The following is a 26,573-nucleotide window of genomic DNA, read 5'->3' as shown; positions in this document are numbered from 1 at the left end:
TCATCAATCAATCATCATCATCATCATCATCATCCGTGACATGGACATGCCTAAGCTTCGTGATCACCTGAGAACCGAACTGGCCCCCCTGCCCCTAAGCCCCAGGTGACAGGCTTGCGGCCGTTCTCGGCTCCGTGCTGGATGTTCATGCTCTTGCTGTGTGTACCCAAGTTCACCATAACATGGTACCCTAGCATTCGCGTTGAGCTGTGGTTACCCAAGGCGGAGCGTCGACGAGCTGAGAGGTTCATCTGTTTCACACGATGAGGACATACACACGATACGCTAGCATTTGTTCGGACTGACACGTGGACACAGGGAAATAAGTTTAAAGATATATATTTATTTACATAATTTACACATACAGCTACTATATCTATTCATACTTAGTCTACTAAAAGCTGCCACCTAACTCCCTGGGGTGGAAAAAGAGGGGTTTGAGAGATGCGAGCCGCTTTCCAACGGGACCATAGCACCTTGCTGCAGAATAGTAATTCTCACTTGCTGAGAACCAGAGTTTTGCTGATTTTACCTTTCGGTAAACAGGTACAAGCACTGACTGTTGTCTGCCATTTATACTGAACAGTTTGGATACTACGTCACCCGCTGTTGCTGTCCTTCTCGCCCTGCTTCGCTCGTGCGATCAAGCTTGGGTGGAAGGGTATTCGGGGTATAGCGAACAAGCACTGTCAGCAGCACACGCTGCCCTAAACAAGTTCTCCCACTACACAAGAGAATTAAACAGCATTTCGAGATTGTTTTGTAATATTTTCATAGTCACAGCTTCTATTGTTAATTCAGGTAATAACGGCACACTCACACAAATAGTTGTAAGCATTTTGAAAATGTTTAAAAGTTTAAAAATGAAGTATAAAATGATATATATATATATTTTTTCAAATATTAGTTATTATATCTAAATACTTTTCCTAAAATCTTTCTAAAAGATTTTGGTCAAGGAATCTTATTATCAAAACGGTATAACAATGTGTTCGTGTATGTGTGAGTAATTGTTACTAACCACCGATTACATTTAGAATGTTTGTCAGACCCCTTTCAAGCTTGGCTAAATAGTTCCTTTCAAGTTATCAAACGCAGTAGTCTCTCTTTTGGTACGCATATATGTCAAACAATCGTAAAATTTTTTTTATAATTTTAGACGGCACATTAGACGCATAAATAAGCTTTACACACACACACACAGATCGGAAAAAAGAGGAGAAAGGGATAGTGGCTTCACTTAATACGTGCGCCCTTACCAAACATGTACTATCAGGTTATAGAATATCACAAGTACATGTTTTTCCTCTCTGGCTACACTAAAGCCGCGCCATGAATAAGTTTGACTAAAGTCACGATGTTTAAATTCAGTTTACAGTAACATATAAAAATAGCAACAGAAACTACCCGAGGAATCCTGTACCCTTGCTCGTGCAAGTATATGCAAGACAAAGCATATTTCATCTATTATTCTTTGCTACCACAAAGTTTACTTTGCCGAGTCTGTTGTCTGTATTTGAGTTGATAAACTACCAAAGCAAACCCACATCTTGTTTGCTTATCTTAGCGTAGTAGTCTTTATGTTTGACAGATTTCTACAATTATTTTATTAGCACCAACCTTTCTTGGTTCGTGGAGACGATGATTGTTCATAATCAACAGTAACATTCTATTTTATTATTTTATATTCTTTCTCTTTTTACTACCACCTAATTTGTGTTAGCTGTTTTTGTGGCTGATTTTTAACTTACGTAAGAGGGTATTTTGTAAAATAATTCTAGCTTATCCACAAAATAAAAAGTATTAGAATGCTTAATGTAAAGCGTGTCAGTGGGCAAAGTTACTGTACAAATATGACTCAGTCTTAGCCAAAACTTTACAAAATAATACATCTGGATTTCTGTGCGACTTCAGTCTTTATTTTCTGCTCCTCCTTCTCCTTCGCCTTAATGAAATTCTGGTGGGCCTCTCTCTCTGCTTTCAAAGCTGCTTCTTTGTCCTTAAGCAACTGATCTTTTTCTTTTTCCTGTTTCTCAATACGTATTTGTTCATCTTTCCTTTCCTTCTGAAGTTTATTAATGATTTGTTCCTTTTCTTCACGGAGCTTTTTCTCTTCCTCCTTTTGTTGCTCAGTGCTGAGTATTTGTTCAGTTATCATCTTCTGCAATGCCGCCATTTTCTCTTCTCTTTCCTCTTCTGCTTTCTTCATCCTTTCCTCCCTTTCCGCTTCCCTTTTCTCGAAAGCCTTTTTCTCTTGTTCTGCCTTTTGTTCTGCTAGCTTCAGATTTTCCACCAGCTCTTGTAAATACTTCTTCTCTTCATCTCCTCTTCCTGTACCTTCCTCAGTCTCCTGGCCACCTCCTCATTAATTTGTTCGCCGACTTCCTCGTACTTAGGGCACGTGTAAGGTGTCCCCCCATTTCCCTCACTCATCTTACGAACTAATTGTATCAGAGATTTCACCTGCGGCTGTTTGTCATCAGCAAAGTTGTCAAACACCACGTAGCGGTATTCGCACTCCTCCAGAGCCTTAGTTAGGCGTCGGGCGCCGTGCTGAGAACCTCTTCTATTCTCTTATTCTGTCGTTTTAACTCGTCTCCTCGTGTAAAGATAATGATGGTGTACCCAGTGACCCTGTCGTCAAACAGACTCTTGATTCTGTTGTAAACACCTTCATCTTCTTCCGTGAAACGGCCGATCCCAATGACGTATAGGAAGGCCGTGGGACCCGGATGCATGACCGCGACGGCCTGAACAACTTTTCCAGCGGTGTCTTCCTCTGATGTCTTTGTGTCACACAGTCCTGGTGAGTCTGTAATCTGTCAAACCAATACTTTGTGAGCAAATATTTCCTCAAAAAAAAAAAAGAAATTAGAGCAACATATTTATCATTATTTGTGTTGAAATGTTTACTATTTGTCAGTAGTGTTGTTATAGGTGAATATTTACAAGTGAAATTAATTTATTAGGCTTATTAAAAGATTGCTACAATAACTTATGTTTAGTTCATTGGTTCTTCATTAGGTCATTGAACTGATTGTCGGTAGCATTGTATAGACCAGTGATGCCCAACCTTTTTCGGCCTGCGGGTCATATCCATTTCAGACAGCCGTGTCGCGGGCCACTTCACCGCAAAAATACAAAAAAAAAAGAGAAAAAAATAGAGCAGATACCATTTTTTTAATTAGAAACAAGTTGTACTTACCATTAATTATGTAGTAATTAGTGGGATATTTGAAGTTGTTTTCCCGAAACCAACTTCTGAATGTCCGGCCTCATCGTAGAGACACCAAGTCGGAGCACTGAATCGAAATGTTCGTCCATCGAAAAAAAGATTGGGAAACGCCCCTACGTAGGGATAAATACTTCTTCTTCCCTGTTTTCGTTTTTTAGGTCTTTTTTTTATTACTAACATGCCGATTTCCTGTACTGTGGGCAGAAGTTTCGCGGGCCGGATATGGCCCGCGGGCCGTAGGTTGGGCATCCTGCATTTTTCATTTGACCTGCAGTTTGGTGGCTGCTGGGATCACTGCGCATTGAGCGCATCTTTGTGATGCGGATACTGGCGCGCTATAAAACTACATCATCATCATCATCATCATCCCTGGTATAGACAAAGCAAATAACTACGATCCTGAAAAAGCCTTTTCTAAGAGGCGGTAAGCATGCTTGGCATCTTAAGGTCTCCCAATCCAATTTATTTTAGAAATATTGGAGTACCTACAGAATACCCTAAAACTGTTTCCGAAATAATATTTCGTTGCGTTACGTTCTCAAGCAACAAGATAACCTCGAGATATTTTATTGCTACAAGAGGAGATACTTGTGGACACATCAGAGAGGCTGTCATAATTCTGGAAGATTTTTAGGTAAGAAATTCGAGGTCGTTTCCTCACGTATTTGGTCTTGAATGCCAAAACTCTAGTCCCTCTAATAACCTGACACAAAAATGTTTATAAAAACACCCGTCGAGGATGCTAGATGGTGAAGATAAGGGATAAGCGGACATCATAATCCCGCTGCCGAGCAAAGGGCGCTGAGAAGAGAGTGAACCTTAAAAATGGAGGAACCACTATGACATTTACAAATACACGCAAGCGTTTTTATTTAGGTAATACGAATTGCCTGATCTCTGAGACAATCTGTACTAAATGCAAAAAGTTAGGCACTCTCAGTTTAGTAATAAAAGGAGTACAGTTTATGTTAATAACAAAAATAGCCAATAATAACAATTGGCGCAAGTTATGGATGATCAATGCAGTTATCACTAATTATAATTTAAAAAGAGGATTGTAACTTTGCTTTTCTCACAAGCTAGGACTGCCCTATTGAAAAGTGGGAAGTTTGTGTAAACCTCTTCTGGCAGTTCATCCAGCTTTTTAAGAATAAGTCATAGACAGTGTTTTCACGTGACGACAAGTGTAGGCTGGGTAACGGTTTTCAACCCCGGTAAAAATGGAAGGATTCAGAGGTTCTGCTCCTCGACGTATGAGATGCATAGCTCATTAAAAGGTGGGCTGCTCTGATTTCTATTAACGAATCATCAATTTATAAGCAAATGTCTGGGAGAAGTAAACATCGAGACCAAAATATTTGGTTAGGGAGAGTATTCAGCCTTGGTAGACATCTTAGTCTACCAGAAGGGCATTTCGACAAAATAATAACCTCAAATCAACTAAAGAGTATGCAAATCAGGAAACACAAATTCTTAATATTCCGAGCAAAAGCCTTTCTCTTGTCGCTCAGTGAGGACTGAAGTCTAAATTTACCCAAAATTTTCCAGCATTTCCGGAAACCAAAGAGCCATCCAAACGAAGCTTTTGACGCGAGGTACCACAGACTTCTACCTCCTATAAGAAAAGTCACAACAACGACCTGGGAGGTGGGGTTTCCTTGACACGACTGGACTGACAATCATATTTTATTGATCGATGAAGAAGAGAATGTTTTTCAGAGATCTTTGAGGGATGAAGATGCAGTGGCTCTCTCTGCTGTGAAGATCTTTAAGAAAACAGGTTTGTAGGAATGAGATACTACTCTTTCAAGCAGAAGTACAAAGAGAGAGAGAGATGAGAGTAAATACAGGACTGGCCAATTTTCGGCAAGCAAGGGGAATAATCTGATTGTTTATTGCACGGAATCTCTAGTGTGACGTCATTTGTCCTTGGAGTTACCCTTTTGGGATAATTCGTATGATCCGCAAAGAAAGAGGTATGAGATATTGGTAAAAGCTAAGCCCACAGATAGGACTGATAACGCTAAACACAAATCGACAGTTATTTTGGTTTCAATGTTCTCTGCAATCATCATCATCATCATCAGCAGCAGCATCAACATCAGCATCAGCATCATCAATCAGCATCATCAATCAGCATCATCATGATGTAATGACTGTAAAGTTAAAGTAAACTTTACCTCTATAGTAATACCGTTGCGCTTTATCCTCTTATAAAAACATTTACTGGTAACTGAGCTGAAGCAGAGATCAGCATCAAAGAGTGGTTCTCCAAGAATGGTGTTTCCAGTTGCACTTTTACCTCCGCCCGTTTTTCCCATTAGGAAGAATCGAATCGTTTGACTTGATGACGGATCCAAGAGGTAGGAACTTTGCCAGGCGTCTGTATTGTCTGTACAACATAATTCAGAATTTTATTTGCATCGTAGAGTTCACAGGAATACACAGTGCACTAACGGTTTAATTAAAAATTATAAAACATGGCAGAAAAAGAAGACAATGAAAATGGGAAACAAATAAAGCAGCGATACGTTTTAAAGTTGTCTGATATCTCAATTAATCACGATTTCCTTTATAATTAATGGAGAAAGCGTATCAGAATGGTGTTACTCTGATAAGTCATCAGTTAGTAAAATGTTTTGGGTAACCCTACTCTGATTCCACTAACAACCCCTGTCAGCGGGAGGACAATATACATAGATGGAGAAAAGTCACTAAACATCCTTACGAATATGTCAACTTTCCCCTCTCGCCGACACACACATCCCTACAGAAGCTTACTGCGACTTCCATTTACAAACAAATTTACTTCAGCTCATTACAAAAATTGTTGCTAACTCATACGCACATTCAAGTTTCAATGCACCTTCCGTTGCTCCGATCGTTACTAAATAAGTGCTATTTTATTAAAAAGAATGTCAAGCATTAGAATTCACTGTGGTAAAGTGCTGAAAGACGAGCATTGATATTGCAGTAAAAAGGCAATCCAAAGTAATCAAGACATCATATTCCATCGCAAAAGAAATAATGAAGGATACGACATAGAATTTAACTGCTTTGCATTCATTTTATTGCCACGCGGTGACTAATTGCGATTTTACTTTAAGTACTCACCACCATTCTCTAGAGATAATGACGAAAGTGGTAACTTAGACTTAGAAGATGGCTCTTGCTCATCTTCATCGTCATCATTTGCATCACGTGGGTCACCTGAATAATAATAAAAAATCATCATCATCATCATCATCATCATCATCATCATCACCACCACCACCACCACTACCACCACCATCATCATTATCATCCTTTGTAGATACAGCAGCTGGTTTATTTTTGCCTAATATACAGGTGCAGGTTTCTGAACCTGTTAAATACTCGTTGCTATGTTTTACTACACTACATTTGCTAACATTATCATAAATATTATCCACTTATACTAAGTATGCAACGTAGTCAGCAGCAGGTAACGCGTACTGGCAGGGTGCTTACTACCTTTTCTCTTGTTTTTTGAATAATTCATTTCCAATAAAACAAAGAATCCGAATGATTTCAAGCTCCGCAAATCGAATTCTAAATTATTCTAAGAAGAATATCTTCAAGTGTCTTCGTACCGAAGTTTAATAATGACAACAACATTTTATAAGAGAAACAGAAATTTCAGATAAATTTGAAATTTTCTGTCGGTAAAGTGTGCGTTGTACTTTTAAAGGGATCAGTACCAAATTTTACAAATTAAAGCTTTTCAAGGATACCCAACCTCCTGTTCTTTGATGGGCACGAAAATGGAGACGAAATTTCAAGTCGTGCAACATTGTTAAAAAAGCTTACTAGGAAAAGAATAGAAATCAAATGATAGCGTAGAATTACACACACACATGGTAAGAAAAGTGTACAAGAAAATTCCGACAAGTGAAGCCAGACCACGTACTTTAATTGTCAAGTGTGTGATCTGGGCCAAGGAGATAAATTCGAAAGATCACAAAATGGAAATAAGATCATGATTTTCACTTCCAGGGTGACGCTGAATATCAATTCTCGACAATGCACTCTTCAATGTTGATTTTCCACATTACTGAAGGCCTTCTTGAAGTCAGTAAAGTAATGATAAACATCCTTACCGTGTTAAAATGTTTTCCGATCAAGTTGATGGTTTTGAATAAGGGTTTTCAACAAACCGTTTTTGTGCCCTCACCGTGAGGTGGTTCTTGGTCATCTTTGTGTGGATGTTTTAGCACTGCCTTTTGTGATCCCGATTTCTTCCATGATCTAGACTACTGCTTGGGGGGGGGGGATTTGGTGTTTTACGCCGTGTCAGCAGCTAAGGCTATATTACGGCAAGCAGCCAGCCCTGTAAACAGATGCCGCGTGCAGAGAAAGAACTGCGTGCCCGAGACGAGAAATGAACTCAGGGCAGCCAACCTTCACTGTATTGGTGACAGGCGCTAACCGTTGCGCCACCGGACCGCTGACTACTGCTTGGGTTTCCCTATTGTTTCACAAATGAAAGTGAATACCTATATTGTCTCTTATGATGCACATTAAGCAGTTCCGCTGGGACATTAGAGAGTTTGAGATTCATGACGCGTAGGGAAGACGCGTACTGCAACGGGTAGGTCCCGCCTCTAAGCGTACCCGTTCTGAGAAAGCGATTGCGATTAAGCGACGGGAGCGCGAATGCACGGGGAAGTAACTGTATGCATAGACAATTTTTTTGCCTCTGAAAGTAAAATAAAAATATGCAAATGCTAGTAGTGGACCAGGTAAACGCAGTACAATTTAATTTCAAATTTCTCAGCATTTCATTCCTGACCCAGCTATAATTCCTAAGAGATAATAAACTATTACACAATCAAAAACTTGTTAAATGAAAATGCTACAAAAGATGAAATTGCTTATGGTTACTGCTTAAATTATGGCATAACTGTATAGTATATACAGAACAACATAACAAATAATATATAGATACATAATTAAAAAACAAATATTACAACTGTATAATAAATAAAAAATTAATAACATAAAGAAATAATTTTTGCCTATGGTATGAAATATTTATTCAAGAGTTATAGATAGTTGTTCCTATTGCTCTATAATAGTACTAAGAAATATTTAACGGTTATTTTTGGGATAGATAACTAATGATGAAGAAAATTATAATTATTATCTTTAACAGTTTTGTCTCGTCATTAAATTACTTTACACGAAAAGTGTCTGAGCAAGTCTTGTACATACGATTGAATAGACATAAACCAGCGATTGCAGGCATGGTCGTTTTTCACTGCTTTAACTTCATAAACAAGCAGCTTAGTTTGATTTCCAGCATAAAGTAGGATTGCAGAAGATTTAAATATTATAAACAGTTGAAATTTATTGACTATCCTTGCAAAAAAAGCTGAAATAAAGCGAACAATTTACACGTTCTGGTCACAACCGCTAGACTCCAATCTACCCGTCGCGCCGTGTAGCTGTACGGCTGGCTGTGGCAGAAGTGATGACGTAGCACGCAAGTTCCCGTGACGCTACACGTTGCCGTCCCCGTACGCGTCGCGCCAGCGCTGAGTCTCAAACTCTCTATTAACAATCCCTGAAGACTTCCCACATTTTAGGCTAGGAATAGCCCCGAGGACATGTGGGTATGCAGACTTGACATTTGTAACCTGGTCATCTTGACAGATTTTTTGATCTGTAACCAGCGGAAGGATGTACAGATCAGAGCAGTATTCGGCTGAAAGCCTAGTACAACATTGTTTTCCTTAAAGAAGTTGCTAGCGCTGTCTTTGATGATCGACTTTTTCTAATGACCATCGTAGGTGACGGTCTTGAAGGGGGAAAGGTCTAACTGTTGCCCCCATCCACCCCTTCATCTATCTCACAACATTTCTTCTCAAATCAGGCTTAAGTGGCTGTCTTCATCCCTTTATTGATAGTACTTTTAATTAATATTCAATACTTGACAGCTGTCGCATGGATGGTCTTTCTTTCTCCCCACCTGAGGTCACAAAACTCGAGTAACTCCTTCGTAACCCAAGGCTGCTACTTTATTTTCGGATGGCCTAATACAGTGGTTCTCAAAGTATTTCGGACCGCGGACCACTTTACTTAAGTAAAAAATATGGCGGACCACCAAGGCCTAAGTAAAAAATATGGCGGACCACCAAGGCCTAAAAATCACTCTGTACTATAAATTTCAAATTAAAATTGCCGCATTTGTTTCATTACAATTCAAAACTAAATGTCTTTGTGACAGTAGTATAGTAAAAAGTTGACATAAAACTACTTACACCTCGCTCTTTGTAATTAAAATGTTAATGCGAGGAATACATCACTGTAAACATCACTTTGCTGACATGGGACGACTGTCAGCCGCGGACCACCTGATTTATGCCCACGGACCACTAGTGGTCCGCGGACCACACTTTGAGAACCACTGGCCTAATACATCATGGGCTGTGGGCAGGTGCATCATCTTAATGTTACCTAAGAGTTTCCACGTCACAATTGATCAGTTGATTCAAGGCGAAAAATTTGCCAATTCTGGCATGAAAGACTTCCGCAAAGGCTGGGTCTTGGAGTTTGTCCAGGGGTGAGCATGCACCACCATGTTAAGTTTCAAAGTCAGGGATCCTAAGATGAGGTTGTGGTCGCTGTTTATATTTTTGGTATGTCTTCGTCTGGTTCTTACTGATGCTCGACTTGAAACGTTTCGGCAACAAACTGTAATCAACACGGCCAAGGATCAAACCATCAACCATGATGTTGGGGCAGATCTCGCTAAACTAACAGCTGTCAACGAATTTCTCACTCCAGTCAGTGCACATGACGCACTGTCCTTCCTGGGTCTCACTATCACAGGCGCTTTATCAAAGATTTCGAAAATCCTTTGCTACCTGAACTATCTTCTAAATGTTCACAGCCCGTTCTACTGGCCGAATAGTGCCAAAATGTGTTGGATACTCTCAAGAAAACCCCCCAACCAGCACCTCACTTTGTTTTTCGTTTTTGAAGCAGTATTTTTAAGAAATCTCTATATTGTCATTTGTATAATCACTATTTCATGGCTTTAAAGCAGATAAAATTAAGAAGTTATTGCTTTATTATTTTTTTCTAGTAAGATTTTAAGCTCTGCTGTGATTTTTTTAAATAGTTTATGCTGGATTTACTTCGTTTCATTAAAGGGAATTCAAATATATAATTAGCAGTAAATATTTCACATCAATGTAGCAAGAGAGATGAAATGCACCTAACAGATAAGGATGCAGGTTTGCTGCTTTGCTTACTTTCTATGTCATTGTTGTAGAATGTCCTAGGAACTGACGTGGATGTTACTGATGCGAGATTCTTTGCGAACATTTCTAGCTTGTTGATTTTTTATTTGGAGCTACCATAGATGCATTTTATAATGAGCAATATCAAAATACAATAATCCTAAACCGAAAAGAAGCACTGTAGAAGTTTAATTAGAACAGAACAAATGACGACGATGTGTATAGCAAACAAAAAACGTATTCACGCTCGCCCACATGAACTCACACACATACATTGGGAAAACGTGCTAAAAATAACAGTACTAGACTCCCGACAACATGCAGTACAAGCGTGAGATAGATGCCTCCGTATGCCTTCATAACCGTCTACTAAGCAGTTGCTGGTGGAAGTTGAAATGGGTTAGCAACAAAATAAAAACTAACGCCATTCAACAAGTGAGTCATTTCAATACTAGAGACGTGGGTTTTAAGTCTGATTAAACAGTTTTGACAATACACTATCAATGCTGTCGTTTCAATGACCTATGATATATACACATTAGGGAAAAAAATCATGATCATGTGTTATTCTTAACAACACAACAATGTTCCGTAATACTGAGCTTTCTACCTTTTAAGGCAGAGGTGCTTGCTGAACCATGCTATGGCCTATAGTACATGCTGATGATATTGATTCTATTGATGCCCACCAACCTGGTGTCAGTACCTTACACTTAGGCGCGCGCGATCACCTAAATGAATGAACCGCGGAGTCTTTATTAAAGCTCACCTAAAACACTTTTTTCCTTATATATTTCCTCTGGTGATGGTGATGGCCCGATGGCGACGGCGAGGTGAAGATTTTGACTGAAATGATGCCCCTTTTATATGTGCATCATCGTCATCATCTGAATAATAATAACAACAATAATAACAATAACAATAATAACAATAATAACAATAACAATAATAACAATAATAACAATAAATTTATATCACTATACCCCAACCAAAGTCAGTCACGGCAGTCTTTAAAACCTATATACACTTTAGCAAAATTGATAAAAAAAATGTACGAATCTTCTCCTTCTGCTGTAGAAAAATCATCATTGAGAGACCTTACAAAATAAAACAAACTACTATAGATAGGAATTACACTTATGTTTATGAGTTTTTCTTAGACTGCTGAGATTAATGGAGAGTAGCTCAAGTGAGGCTATATGTTTTGTATAGAAGATGTAGTAAAATGAATCCCAAATATTGATGTATCTATTATTTTCTTCTACTGCATATTTCGCAATTGTTATATTCAACAAATTAAGTAATTTAACAAGAATTTAAGAACTTTTTATACTCCTCGTGCTGGGGAATATAGCTATTAAAATATTGAGTAGAAAACCCTCAATTTACAGACGATACTACAATCTTTCATGGAGTATCATATTATGAACTGAACTAGAAAATAATCACGAAAACTATATAAATTCAGAACTATCTTATATGATCAAACAGAAGTAATATTTCCAGAGAGCTACACAATATGCAAAATTAAGGGAATATGATGAACATATTGCTTTAATAGGTAAAGGTAGTTCGGTGACTTTACTATTGTAGGGGAGTGAGGTCTATAACCTTCACTTATATCGGGGCAGTTTTCTGTTAGGACGATATTCATCTTTTCTACTTGAAGGCATATCCTACCCACCCTCTATGTACCCATGCATCTACTGACAGCTTGGACAGTTGGGGTATGTCTACTGCGTTACAACTGTCTAGTGTGCAGGCTTTCAGTTCTAACTTGTAACCCTAACCTCATGTTACAAAGTGACCTTTAAAATTATACCCACAGGACTGGGCATTAACAGGGATAGGTGCTAATAGAGCTAGCTGTTAATAAGACTAATTTTTTCGTTGTTTTTGATGCAGGACCAGAAAACTGGACGGCGTGGAAGTAGGAAGTTTGAAATCGCCTAGTTAGTCAAGTTTAAAGTAATTCCATAAGTTTTCACATTGTATAAAAGTAGTTCTTTGATGCAAAATGATGCACACATACAGGCAATGTAAAAGCGGGGGTGTAAGTCACCTTTAATCAGAAAGAGGGCCTATTCCTTCTGCAGCGGCTGTTGTTACAACGGCTAAAGTGAAATGATTGTAACACCAGCATACACCCTTCATCATATATCCCATTTAAAGTAACCTCATCCACGGCCAATAAATTGTTGATGCAGTGGAAGGCGCCTAATAGGAGAGAACACTCAAGGCATCCTACATCCAAGGGGAATTCCTGTCACATTAATGTGATGAAGTGGTATTATCGCAGAGGAGAAGCTGAAGCAATAAACTTTGCATTTCTTGCAGAGAACACTTACCCTCACAAACCTTCTAACGCTCCTTTACCTAAAGAAAAATTTTATTTTGATAAAATTCTCTCGTTTGCTTTCCAGCCTAAAAGTTTGCACGAACACTATCTCTCGAAGTAGCCAATACATCTGCTTCCATATCTATTCAATGCTGCATCCTAGCAATATTTCCACCAAATAAATGATCAGATCATAGAACACTTCCTGCACTGAGCTAGCTAGCCTTCTTCGGGATACCTAAAGGATGTTCAAATTGAACCCATCCTACAAAGAAAACTACAGTTCAAAATGCTGTTTCAATGTTATTAGATTGCCAACTTACTCCAATACCAAAATATTATTAATAGAAATATCCAAATAAAGTGTACATTGAAGAAATATGTATTGCCAGATGGTAATTGTTAAATAATTGCTTTCAAATACCTACCTGTTTTCAATTGTGTTGGCGATGGCGATCGTGGCTCCTGTTGCTGCGCAGGTGAAGTTAATGGTGGAAGAGAAGACTTTCGCTGCTTTCCTTGCACTTGTTCTAAAATGAAAATATTAAGCACTGTGATTAATTTTTTAGACGATTTAGAAGAGTTAAATATAGCTGGAAAATTGTAAATGTATTTACTTGGATACAAATAGTTAAACGTTCTCTCGCACCATTTCCAACTGCCCCCTTTTCCGGTTGCTTTGTCTGCTGTTGTCTTTGAACTGAAAATTAAAGAAAATTTAGCAACAACAACAATTATTATTATTATTAATTCAAAATTTGTAAACCACATACTCACATTCCTAAGGAGCATGCTCTTAAGAACAAGAACGAAATAAGGACAGCATACAAAGGACAGGAAAAAAAAACAAATAACATATGAACTATAAAAGAATAAACAATCGTACTAAACGAAGATTTAAATCAAATACAAAAAACACAAAGAGGAACCAAATAACAGGAACAAGTGTATTCCCTAATACAAATTTCTTGCGCATTATGTGCTTTTCTGATAATGTAAAAATTTATATATCCTAATTAGTACACATAACTTCTTTCAAAATGAAATATAAAAAGGGAAATTGGAGCACTAAAAATAAGATAGATTGGCAGTTCTTCGAATAGGTTTAAGTTCTTTCGTGGTCCACCTGCTAGAAGAACCAATTTTGGTGACCACTAAAGACCATGCTTGAAGCAACACAGATGAAAAACACAAAGAATTCGCTGATTTGTTTCTGTTAAAAAGACACTGAGAAAGTCTGATGATAGTTGACTAATAACATATACTGATTTTTAATATCTTAAGGAAATTTGTTAATATTTGGTGTTTCCTTGTTTGATATGTTTGCGTTTTCCTTTGATAATGTTTCGACATTTATATTTATATATCTAGTTTAAGTGTGTTTATAATGGGCCTGTCATTTGATTGTTCACCATCATAGAGAACACTGATTAAAATAAAAGGGGAGGGGGAATTAGTCAGCAGTCCACCCCTCCACCTATAGGTGGTGTAAAGATTACTGGATTGAATGAGGAGCCGTTTACCATTGGCATCCCTTTTTGTCTGGGCGAATGTGCAAAGTGGGGAAGCGAGAACATTGCAAGTTTAAAAGAACAACCAATATTTCAGTGTGCTATGCACAATGTATTTTATGTACTTAAATAATATGGTGACAGGCTTCTCTTAATGCTAAGGAAATTCTATTTCCCTTCTTTCATGTGTGTGTTTGCGGCGGCGGGGGATGAGGTGTACGAGGCATAAAGAAAAGTATTTCTTCTTTATTGCTCTCTCTCTCTATATATATATAAAGAGCTCTGGCAAGTACACCACAGTGAAATTTAAAGGCAATAGGCAAAATATCACTTTTAAAATTTCTCGTTCTGTAATTGTGGCTGCAGCACGCATCTTTTACATTACTTTTCTTCAAGTATGGTAAAAAAGTTTGAGCAGACACTGTAAGCAGTCACGGTCTCGCTTGTATTTTTACATTTATACCCGTTATTTTATGTTGGAATCTAATTTAACAAGGGTCATTATGTGAAAAACATAATACATGTACAAAATGTTGACCTTGTACTGTTGAGCTTGTTGTCAGCACCAAATTCTTTTCTTATCGCTGACAGTATGACCACAATTTATTTCTGTCTTCAAGTTTTTAAGATATATAATAATAACTTTCCCACCTGGCTTTTAATTTACTGTTAAAGCAAATAATGTCTTACCTCCACATTCGCTTTAACAGCCCGTCAGCGTGTACTGAGCATGCGCTAAATAATTGTCAAAATACCCTCATTCATTAGGGGTTTAAGCAACGTGGTGTAATGATAGTAGAGAAGTGGAGCAGTGACAATCAATCGCATCTAATGAAAATTGCATTCATAAAACCGTCAACACATAAATCCCGATCATTCTACGAAAACATCTTCAAGCCTGACATCAGAAGAAAGGACTTGCCAAAATTATTGTTGTAGAATATCAAACTGCTAACTTTCTCTGAGATCTCTGGCCAACAAGCATCAACTTTTTCTACTCTTTGGGCAAATGTGTGAAAAGAGAAAAACGTTTGACTTGAAGACATTTAGTGTCCTCCAAAAGTGTATTGCATCTACAGATTTATATTTTTAGCCGGATGTGATAAATGCAATTTTAGCACGCTAAAAGACTTCTCTGAGTATTACTGTAATTACTTTGACTAAAAGTATTCAGTCTTTCGGTTGTGTACTTTCAGTCTAGGCAATACAGAAATGCAGAAATACTAAGGATAACCAAATAGCTGATGAATTCCTCTGGAAATAATTTGTTTATGATTCCCGTCTATACGTTTATGGGTGTCTTCAAACATGACTTTTGGACTTACTGCTAGCGCGAATACGCTATTTCAGCTAAAGTCACAACCGTGCAGTGAGTCAGCAGATCCCAAATAATTGCAAAGAATTAAAAAAGATAACGAAAATTTGGTAGTAACACGATTAGGACACTCCTTCGCCAACCACAGACTTGTAGCACACAGTTAATCAGGCAGCCTACAGTAAAATTAATAAAAGATTATCGTTTGAAGGAAAATGGTAGTCTTTACTGTACCTTTAATGTTACTGACCACCTTTCCCAGCACTTGAAATAGTGTTTCATGACCATCTTCTTCTTCCTCATGTGAAGTCGCACTTTCACGACGTTCACTTTGTTTGACTGTAGACGACTCTTGTCTCAGGTCTTCTAGTGCGGCTGTAAGAGCCACATACTGAGCTAAGGGAATGCGTTTCTGGAAACTTTTGGCGAGAAGATCTGGCGTCAGGCGGCGAAGTAGTCGCAGGGAAGTGAAACCTTCTTTCTTCAGAAGTTTGACTGTGTCTGGGGTGAGGTCTGCACTTTGAGCCCAGTTACCCAGTTCTGCCATTAAAAAGAGTTTAAAGTTTTTATTTAGAATTGCTAGTAGCACACACAAGACAATTTTCTGCAGCTGCTCAGTACTAACCATCATTTTCCACACTGCTTTTCATTTTGCTAACGGGACGACCACCCGTCGACCGAGCAGACAACTCACGGTTCTTGGTCCCTGGAAAATGATAAAAAAAGTAAAGAATTTCTCCTGCATAAAGTGACACAGTGAAATGCGAAATCATTAACTTTATCACGGATTTGACCAAACAAAACATACTGCTACAATTTGTTTTAAGTTTAGCACTATTTATTTGATCACTATACCTACGTCTGGTGCAGTATTCTTCTAGCCGAATGAGTAATCTGTTGAATGATTATCAGATTACTTAAAGAGGTAGGAATAATAAGACAGAGACACTTGGCACCTCACGTTCCATTGACTTCATCATTATGAATATGTGGGAGATTCCATCATGATATTAATAAGTAGGACAGAATACAAGAACCAATATATGTGTAAGCATTTTCATTTCATTTAAATTCAAGAATGTATCTATCAGTATCAAGTACCAAAAATCCATCTTTGATTATTATACATTTATGGTAAATAAACACTGAAGGCAAAACGTTCATATCTTCTGAATGCAGGTATATAAACAAGTATTATGTGCAATACTCCTATATTTACGTATTTTTACTTCCATAATCCACTAAATTAATGCACAATCCTGTGCATTTGTTTTCAATGTGTGTGCTAAAATTAATTTTCCCCTAATTTTACTTGCTTCAGTCATGCACTTTGCTGCAGAGATAAAGGGAGACAGCCCAGGAACATTTAGGGATCGTTCCACTATGGACTACGTCCCTTTATCATCTGAAAAAGTCAACCAATCAGGTATTTCGTTATACTTGAAAGTAGGAGAGGGTTTAGTTGATCAAGCGCCATGTCGAAGTCAGTTGAAGATATTCCTGCAACCGGACTGATCTGATTTTTATGTAGCTAATTAATCACTGCCTAAATCATCGGTTAGCCTCGGCTCCTAAAAGCCCTGGCGCAAATCAGTCTGTTTCTCTCTGTTGCTAAAGGGAAAAGGACGAATGTTTCCATGAAAAATTGTCCATTAAAATGTAAGCTTTTCCTTGTTTGGTATGCTGTTTAATACCTCGATTTGTATTCTTTCTGTTCATTTACTACACCCACACTTCACGACCTTAAAATCCACAAAAAACTCTGGGGTTTTTTTTTTCTTTTTTTTTGGTATGTTTTCCAGCTCTGTATCAGTCTTATCGTGTGTGCTCTGTGTTGTGACTGTTTCATAACTGTTATTGTTCTCTATTTTACCGCGCTCGAGATGACACAAGTTTCATTCACTCAAGAAGTATGTGTTTCGCTCATTTAACGAGAAGAAACGTTTAACTCACTTTTTACACATTTTTTTTTACACTCTTTTTTTTACACTTTTTAACTCAATTTTTCACTTTCATGAACTGTCCGACTTTGAAAGAGGTACGTAAATTTAAAATCGACTTCTTTACATTGTTTACATGCATGCTCATTCCATTGTATTCTACACCGCCTAGAACCTTAGATATACGCCGCGAAAGGGACAACATGCTGGCTCGGTCGAGGCCCGAGTCAACAACGACCGCACTTGTAATCGGCAGACTCGAGCGTGGGCTAGCGAGAAGTTTACTACTGGAACCAAAACATAAACGAAAGCAGAAATCGAGCTGAGAAAGGAAACATCTATTGGCACGCAGAACGTGCGCACGTTACACCAGTGTGGCAAAGTGCAACAACTCACCCACGAGCTAAGACGGTACCAGTGGGACATTGTGGGACTGGCGGAGATCATATGGACAGGATTTGGGAAAACAGCAACGGACGACGGCCACAAACTGTGGTACAGTGGATAGGACGCCGGACATGAGTACAGCGTGGGCTTCCTCATACATAAGGAGCCGGAGCCGTCTTCATTTATACGCCTGTACCCAGCAGGATTATCACCATACGTGTCTCAGCTAAGACCCAAAACGTCATCATTGTCCAAGTATACGCTTTAACTCCCAACCATAGATACCACGACGTTGAAGAGCTTTACCAACAACTGGACAAAGTTGTAAAGGCCCGTTGTAATCGGTGACTGGAACGCCTAGGTCGGACTAGAAGCCTACCAGCAATGAGCAGAAACGGTGGAAAAATTTGGCCTTGGCGAAACCAATTTCAGGGGCATCAGGCTCCTTGAATTTGCGTAGAGCCAAAGACTCACCTTAGCCAACACCTTACATCCCCACAAGAAATCACCGAAGGCTACTTGAAACTCACCAGATGGAGTTCCATACCCAAAACGACTATATCCGGCTGCCGAGACGCTTCAAATCCAGCATCAACAAGGCCAAGAGATGGACTCATCCAGGCGCTGACATAGGTAGCGAACATAACCTTGTTCTTTTCAACCTGGAGCTGAAACTGAAAGCGAAGCGACTCTCAAACATTCCCCGAATTCGCTTTGATTTCGAAAAGCTTCAAGACCCAATAGAAGTCTTCTAGGCTACAGACAAAGAAAAATTTTCGGCATGGAACCTGGTTGACTGTGATTTAGACACCCTTGGTGGAAACATCACAGAGGTGCTGCTGTCAACAGCAAACAGTGCCAAAGCTACAGAACAATAAGCCTTATCAGCTACCCAAGCAAAGTCATGCTGGAGGTCATACAAAACCCTATTATAACCACTGCCGAAGAGCTGCTAGCAGACGAACAGCCTGGATTCGGATCACATAGAAGCTCAGTTGAGCAGATCTGTTGCACTCTTATAAAAAGCATCTTTAGCATCAGCGGAACCTCTAATCAACTTCATAGACTTTCAAAAGGCATTTGACAAAGTCTGGCATGAACATTCAATATTGTAGAAGGCCTCGTTCAAGTCATAAAAGCGTTGTATAATAGTTCAAAGAGTACAGCACTGGTGAACAGCAATTAGGAGCTTACATTGGCGCCCCAGTAGGCATAAGTCAAGAATGTCTATCACTGGTGCTGTTTAATATCTTCTTAAAGAACATCGTGCTTGAAGCTCTTCACGGCCATCATACTTCCATTTCCTTTGGTAGAAGCCCGATCTACAACTTATAAAACAAACGACTTTGTTGGAAAAGAAATCGCCACACTCGTAGGACACCAGAAACCTCTATTTTCAACAGTCAAGCGACGTAAATTGGTCTTTGGCCAGGTACACGGACGTTTCGCCGCCGGACGTTTCGGAGTCGGACATTTTGCCGACCGGCGTTTCGCCGCCGGACGTTTTATCGCGGGGCACTTCATTTCGGCATTTCACGCGGGACCTTTAGCCGAGGTCAAGTGTGTGACGCCCCTTAGCTCACACATTTCTCTCGCCATTGTATCAATGTATCAGTGAACTCTCTCTCACTATCCCTCCTCATGTGAACCGTTAGCTCACACATTTCTCTCGCCATTGTATCAATGTATCAGTGAACTCTCTCTCACTATCCCTCCTCATGTGAACCGTTAGCTCACACATTTCTCTCGCCATTGTATCAATGTTTTTTCTCAAAGCTGTTGCGCATAATCTGTGACAATCAAAGTGAACTGTCTGTGAAGTCTGTGTGTAAAATTTGTTTGAAATAAAGAATTATTGTGTAATCTAGTAGTTACTTTCATTCTTTGAGAAGTAAGTAAGCTCTCTCTCTCTCTGACATAATGCGGCGAAACGTCCGGCGGCGAAACGCCGGTCGGCAAAACGTCCACACACGCTTTGGCCATGTGACCAGCATGACACCCAGTCGAAGACTTTAAAGGCACCTTGAAGGGTAGTGGACTCCGCGGTGGTCAGAGGAAGAACTTACTTATTGAGGTCAAAGACGGGACTGGTCGTCCTGTACAGGACCTGCTGACTATCGCAAACAATAGACAAGAGTAGTGGCCTTGTCAGCTGCCGCGTCTATCAATGTGATAGGTGCCGGTCAAAGGACGATTGACTGACTGATACCTACCGCTTCTAATGTAGAATTCTATGCAAGTTACTAATAATGCCAATTTACTGATGCTTAAGTGGAGAGAAAAGAGATTTTGAGGATTTTGTTAGTTGAAAGCGGAGAAGAACACCTACAAGGTACAGTGGTACTTTTCACTCACAAGAAATAAGGAAAAGGTGGAAGAATGACGCGGATGTGGGGAATCAAGCGACCTTTCACCTCGTTCTTGTGTAACCCTATCCGTCTCGCGACCCGAAGTGTGCATGTGCATGTGCGTGTAAGTTATTAGTATTATTTTGTGTTTAATAAATTTGTTGTTTTGTACCGTTCATTTTGTCTTTGTTATTGCTGTGTGGTCTGCGCTGTGATTCGACTGGAACGTCGCTCGCCGTCTCTGGCCAAGCGAGTGGTTGTGTGCTTGTGCGGCTGCTTGAGCGGTTGCGAGCCTGCATCCGGCAACTGTAGGGACGGTTATGCGACATCAATTATATTTGTAGATGTATGGATGGTGTTCGTCACATTGACTGTACGGAGGGAAGCGGGGATAGTTCATTTTCGTTTGCATAACTTCGCCCTGTATTGGTCACACTAGCAGAATACCAACAGGTGTTTTCGGAAAGTTTATGTTGTCCAATTTAAGTCTCCAAAGCGGTCAGGGAGGTTTGAGCCATAAAGAATTTGTTTTTAATGAAACAGATGAAAGGGAAACTTATTGGGCTTTTTTTAGGCATTAATTACAATGAGTTCTGAGGGTGGAAGTTGTTACCTTCTTCTTCCTCATGTGAAGTCGCACTTTCACGACGTTCACTTTGTTTGACTGTAGACGACTCTTGTCTCAGGTCTTCTAGTGCGGCTGTAAGAGCCACATACTGAGCTAAGGGAATGCGTTTCTGGAAACTTTTGGCGAGAAGATCTGGCGTCAGGCGGCGAAGTAGTCGCAGGGAAGTGAAACCTTCTTTCTTCAGAAGTTTGACTGTGTCTGGGGTGAGGTCTGCACTTTGAGCCCAGTTACCCAGTTCTGCCATTAAAAAGAGTTTAAAGTTTTTATTTAGAATTGCTAGTAGCACACACAAGACAATTTTCTGCAGCTGCTCAGTACTAACCATCATTTTCCACACTGCTTTTCATTTTGCTAACGGGACGACCACCCGTCGACCGAGCAGACAACTCACGGTTCTTGGTCCCTGGAAAATGATAAAAAAAGTAAAGAATTTCTCCTGCATAAAGTGACACAGTGAAATGCGAAATCATTAACTTTATCACGGATTTGACCAAACAAAACATACTGCTACAATTTGTTTTAAGTTTAGCACTATTTATTTGATCACTATACCTACGTCTGGTGCAGTATTCTTCTAGCCGAATGAGTAATCTGTTGAATGATTATCAGATTACTTAAAGAGGTAGGAATAATAAGACAGAGACACTTGGCACCTCACGTTCCATTGACTTCATCATTATGAATATGTGGGAGATTCCATCATGATATTAATAAGTAGGACAGAATACAAGAACCAATATATGTGTAAGCATTTTCATTTCATTTAAATTCAAGAATGTATCTATCAGTATCAAGTACCAAAAATCCATCTTTGATTATTATACATTTATGGTAAATAAACACTGAAGGCAAAACGTTCATATCTTCTGAATGCAGGTATATAAACAAGTATTATGTGCAATACTCCTATATTTACATATTTTTACTTCCATAATCCACTAAATTAATGCACAATCCTGTGCATTTGTTTTCAATGTGTGTGCTAAAATTAATTTTCCCCTAATTTTACTTGCTTCAGTCATGCACTTTGCTGCAGAGATAAAGGGAGACAGCCCAGGAACATTTAGGGATCGTTCCACTATGGACTACGTCCCTTTATCATCTGAAAAAGTCAACCAATCAGGTATTTCGTTATACTTGAAAGTAGGAGAGGGTTTAGTTGATCAAGCGCCATGTCGAAGTCAGTTGAAGATATTCGAATATTCGAAGATATTCGAGATGACACAAGTTTCATCCACTCGAGAAATTTGTGTTTCGCTCATTTAAAGAGAAGAAACGTTTAACTCACTTTTTACAGCATGAACTGTCCCACTCTGAAAGAGGTACTTTAATTTAAAATCGACTTCTTTAATTTGTTTACATGCATGCTCATTCCATTGTATTCTACACCGCCTAGAACCTTTCACCTCGTCCTTGTGTAACCCTATCCGTCTCGCGACCCGAAGTGGGTGTGCATGTGCGTGTAAGGTATTAGTACAGGGTTTCTGCTAAGGCTAAATTCTTTGGGGTCGCAGGGACCCCTTCTTCAGATTTTTAAGGGGTCCCTGTTCTTCGCCCAAATTTGAAGGGGAACCCATTGACAAAAATTGAAGGAGTCCTCCAAACTTTTAATGCGTACTGTACATAATTTTTTGCGTAAGCTGAAGCCCTGATTATTAGTATTATTTTGTGTTTAATAAATTTGTTGTTTTGTACCGTTTTTTTTTTAATGAAACAGATGAAAGGGAAAGGTTTTTTTAGGCATAAATTACAATGAGTTGGGGGGTGGAAGTTGTAAGGTTACAATACAATACAATACAATACAATACAATACAATACAATACAATACAATACAATACAATACATCTTTATTGTCTATATCTGGTTGCAACAGAGATAGAAATTTTTCTTTGTTGCTGGGAGCTCCCACAGTCAACTGCAAAAATATACATAATAAACTGAAGAGATTACTCAGGCACTTATACTCATGCTTAACCCCTCATATGACACAATTGTCAGATACACTTCCCTTACTCTCTTACACACACACACATTCAGACTGGGTACATTTGTGAGACCTGTTTAAGAGTGCTATTGCGGTAGGTAAAAATGACTTGGCAAAGGCACTCTTCTTGGCCACCACTTGCTTTGATCTACGGCCAGAGGGTAGCAGTTCAAAATGGCGATGAAGTAGGTGAGAAGGGTCTGTGATGATGCTGACCGCTTTTAACCTCACAGCCCTGATGTGGAGTTCACCTTAAGGTCTTTGTGGAGAACCAATGATCCTACTGGCAATCTTGACCACGCTCGTCAAACAAGCTTTATCTTTGACAGAGAGAACGCCAAACCTCATCGGTATATTAAATGTTATGATGCTCTCGGTGAGGCTGCGATATACTAACTCGAGGACAGGGCTACTGACACCAAAATTCCGCAATTGCCTCAGAAGGAACAGGCGTTGATGTGCTTTCCTGGAAACAACGCTGGTGTTCTCCTGAAAGGACAGTTTGTTGTCTAGCACTCTGCCGAGGTACCAAAAACTTTGCACCTGTTCTATTACCTCATTATCAATAATTTTGGGGGTGTGAACAGGTTGATATTTTCTTCTGTGAAGGACCACTTCCTTAGTTTTGGAGACATTGATCAACAGGAAGTTTTCTTCAAACCATGAGTGTAATTTCTGAACCTGGAGGAAATAGCTTGCCAGTGACTCCTCGTCCTTGAGTCCAGCAGCCAATGCCATATCGTCTGCAAACTTAATGATAGGATACAATTTGAGAATTCCGTCCTGACTTCACTAGTATAAACAGAGAACAGTATCGGGGACAAAACACGCCCCTGTGGGGCTCCAGTATTTACGATCAGACCTTTGTAGCCGGTCCCGGAGAAACTCCCTCATCCAGAGCACTAGGGTTGAGTTAACGTTTAGTGCTAGGAGACGTTGTAATAGCCAGTGTGGCTGAATGGTATTAAATGCAGATGAAAAGTCCATGAATAGAACACGGGCGTATTCAGTGCCATCCAGGTGGCTTGCTACCAGGTTGTAGAGTCAAACAGGCGTCGTCTGTAGTCCAGTTTTGATGTAAGTTGTTGGTTAAATGAAGCATCGACTGTTTCCTCCTGATATCATATTTGTTTCTGTAGGACAATTGTTAAGGAGAAGTCTCTCCATTGAAAACATTTGCTGAAACGTACCCCAAGAGAGGGTTGCAACAAATCACTGTTCGCCTGCTGTCTAGATGTTTCGATGAAACATGATAGAAAGATTACACATATATATATAAACAGGAGTGTAACGGATAAGTACTTAGTAGAGGGGGTATGGCGGCAAGGTCGACAACTTTGGTTGATCTGATCTAGGGTAATGGGCTGGATGTTGTTGTTGCCCTTGAGCAAATGACGTAAGTTGTGATGTCAAAACAACGTGACGCCGTCAAAAAAAGGTGACGAAAAAGATAGAGGAGAATAACGTTAAGATAAAACGGTAAGCGGAGAGTGGACGGCGGAACATAATTTGGAGTTGGTGGTTTTTCTCTGTACTTTCTCGCTACTGCTGCGACCACGGAATACGTATTACCGGGGACGTAATACTGTGTGTATACTACAGGGGATGTACTTCACTGATCGTGATTTGCTGTAGTCCGTGTCATCACCGTGGGGAGCTCTGTGGCTTGGGCATCCCGCAGTACAGTTTCTTGGTGGGGCCAAGAAACCACACACTGGCGTAAGCGAGTAGCGACGGATCCAGAGCAGTAAACTTGGTGTGAGCAATGGGGGGTTGGGGATGCTACACCGCCTCTCTTTACACTTGCGCACCACCATCCGTCATCCGGAAAGGACAGTACCAAAGCAGCCTGAGTTTAAACCGTCGGTGGACGGGAGGCTTTCTCTCGGCCTCCAACTCACCTATCCTCATCCTCCTAACCACCTGGGTGACAACCGCATGCGCAAGTCCGAGACTTTCTGCCTGTAAACTGCCGGTATCGTAAAACACTTTTTTTTAAGGAAAGAAGATTAGTGTTTACCCATAAGAATAGAGGACTTGGGGGGGTTGCAGTGACTTTAATATACTAAATAAGGTATGGGTTTCGTCAAAGACGTACATTTAATATTATAATACACTGGATATTAACATTGGTAATTCGTCAAGGAAGGACAGCACCGGAGACAGCGGAATACCTTATCAGTGACAGTATTTGTGTGAATCAGCTTTATTGTTGTTTCTATTAGTGCGTTGGATAAATGATATATTATACTGGCAATATATCTTGCGTGGCGAAAGAAGGAGTGGATCTCTGATTATTGATACTTTGTCCTTTTTCTTTTAAACTTGTGTTGAATTCAATAATTATTGGTGCCTCTAAGGAGGGACGCCCACCCTCAAGCGATCTGGTTATATTTGTTTGTGGAAAGAATGCGCGTGTCTCCGGACGGTCCGTGACAAGGGGAGGCAAAGTCCGCCAAGTGTTCAAACGTTTAAGTATTTAAATGCACAAATCTACGATGAAGATCAGACGGCTGTTCGATACTGAATTAAGTTTTAGACTTTGTTCATTTGCTGATCAAGTTCAGCGATTAACGTCTACCTTCATTTTCAGATTGGAGTTTACACCGTCAACTGTTACTCACGTTCTTTATCATTAACCCAGCTAAGCTCCCAAACAGCTAAAGGACAGTAGTCAAGACGGCTTTTCTCTGGCTGATATTCTTCGCCGCAGTAATACTTGACAGTGTTTAATCAAAATATGCTTCACTCGTTATATCGACATTAAACAGACTACCTTTTTGGTGTGTCCGCAGAAAACAGAATTCTGTTTAAGCATGTCTTGTACTGATATCAATCTATTCATCTTAAACACGTATCTTGTGATAGCTCGTTATGAAGTTTTGTGAATTATTTTGCCCTGTCACCACTATCACACATAAAATAATAAATAAGTATCGACAAACTTTTTTCTTTCGCTGTTAAAGCATTTTTGAGAAACATTCTCCTCTCGTGACATCACAGAGTTGTTTATGATCTGTTCTAAGAATAATGATATAATAATTATTAAATAATGTAGATTTGAGTGAAAACTGTTGAAAAGTCTGCGTTTTGATCCGTAAATACTTTGAATGACAGTTTCCTGTGTTTCCCATGTTTTCCTGAGATTTATCATTCAGCAGTAAGCACATCTCAACAAGAGTATGAAATGGCAATGTCAAGACGATACAGTATTTAATAATGTAGGAAGTTATCTCCCAATAATCACTTTATTAATTACATATCCAAACCAATAGTCTGCCTTGATCAAATATTCCAAAGTCAAATTCGTGAAAAGAAAAGGTCCAGTGGTCTCTTACCTCTGCTGAAGCTCATTCTGCTTTTCAAAGAGACTCTCAAGTGTTTGGTGTTAGAGAGTCATGCCTACCCCAAGGTACAAGAACATGCGCACTGGGCGCTTTAAATACATGGTGGAGAAACGACCTACTGTGCTCATTAACATATTAAAAGTTACATTTCTCAGGAAAGTTTTTAAACATTTGCATCGCGTGAATCAGAAACAATGAAGAATGGCAGCAAACGGTTGTGTACCGTATCTAAGTTAAGACTTGTTGAGAAGTGTCAGCCCAAACATTGTCAAGGG

The 26,573-nt window shown here is 39.5% G+C and overlaps 1 protein-coding gene across 1 annotated transcript; it reads right to left on the bottom strand.

Moving 5' to 3' along the window:
- Positions 1–323: 323 nt before the first annotated feature.
- On the bottom strand, positions 324–26,566 carry LOC112558752. The gene is made up of 10 exons (XM_025229397.1): positions 26,290–26,566; positions 21,290–21,370; positions 20,953–21,204; positions 16,290–16,370; positions 15,899–16,204; positions 13,488–13,538; positions 13,267–13,368; positions 6,350–6,445; positions 5,416–5,627; positions 324–2,819 (listed from the first exon to the last, which is right to left on the bottom strand). The coding sequence occupies exons 1-10, from the start codon at positions 26,303–26,305 to the stop codon at positions 2,535–2,537; spliced, it is 1,482 nt and encodes a 493-aa protein (XP_025085182.1). The 5' UTR covers positions 26,306–26,566; the 3' UTR covers positions 324–2,534.
- Positions 26,567–26,573: the final 7 nt, after the last annotated feature.

Source organism: Pomacea canaliculata, linkage group LG3 (assembly GCF_003073045.1).
Source record: "Pomacea canaliculata isolate SZHN2017 linkage group LG3, ASM307304v1, whole genome shotgun sequence".
Classification (NCBI taxonomy): domain Eukaryota; kingdom Metazoa; phylum Mollusca; class Gastropoda; order Architaenioglossa; family Ampullariidae; genus Pomacea; species Pomacea canaliculata.
This window is presented reverse-complemented; position numbering and strand designations above follow the sequence as displayed.

Bases quoted from the DNA above. Each gene is read 5' to 3' on its own strand.
- LOC112558752 (XM_025229397.1), bottom strand. The intron at 13,369-13,487 runs GTGCGAGAGAAC...TTTTCATTTTAG, and splicing joins AAAGGGGGCAGTTGGAAATG to AACAAGTGCAAGGAAAGCAG. The intron at 5,628-6,349 runs GTGAGTACTTAA...TATGTTGTACAG, and splicing joins ATTATCTCTAGAGAATGGTG to ACAATACAGACGCCTGGCAA.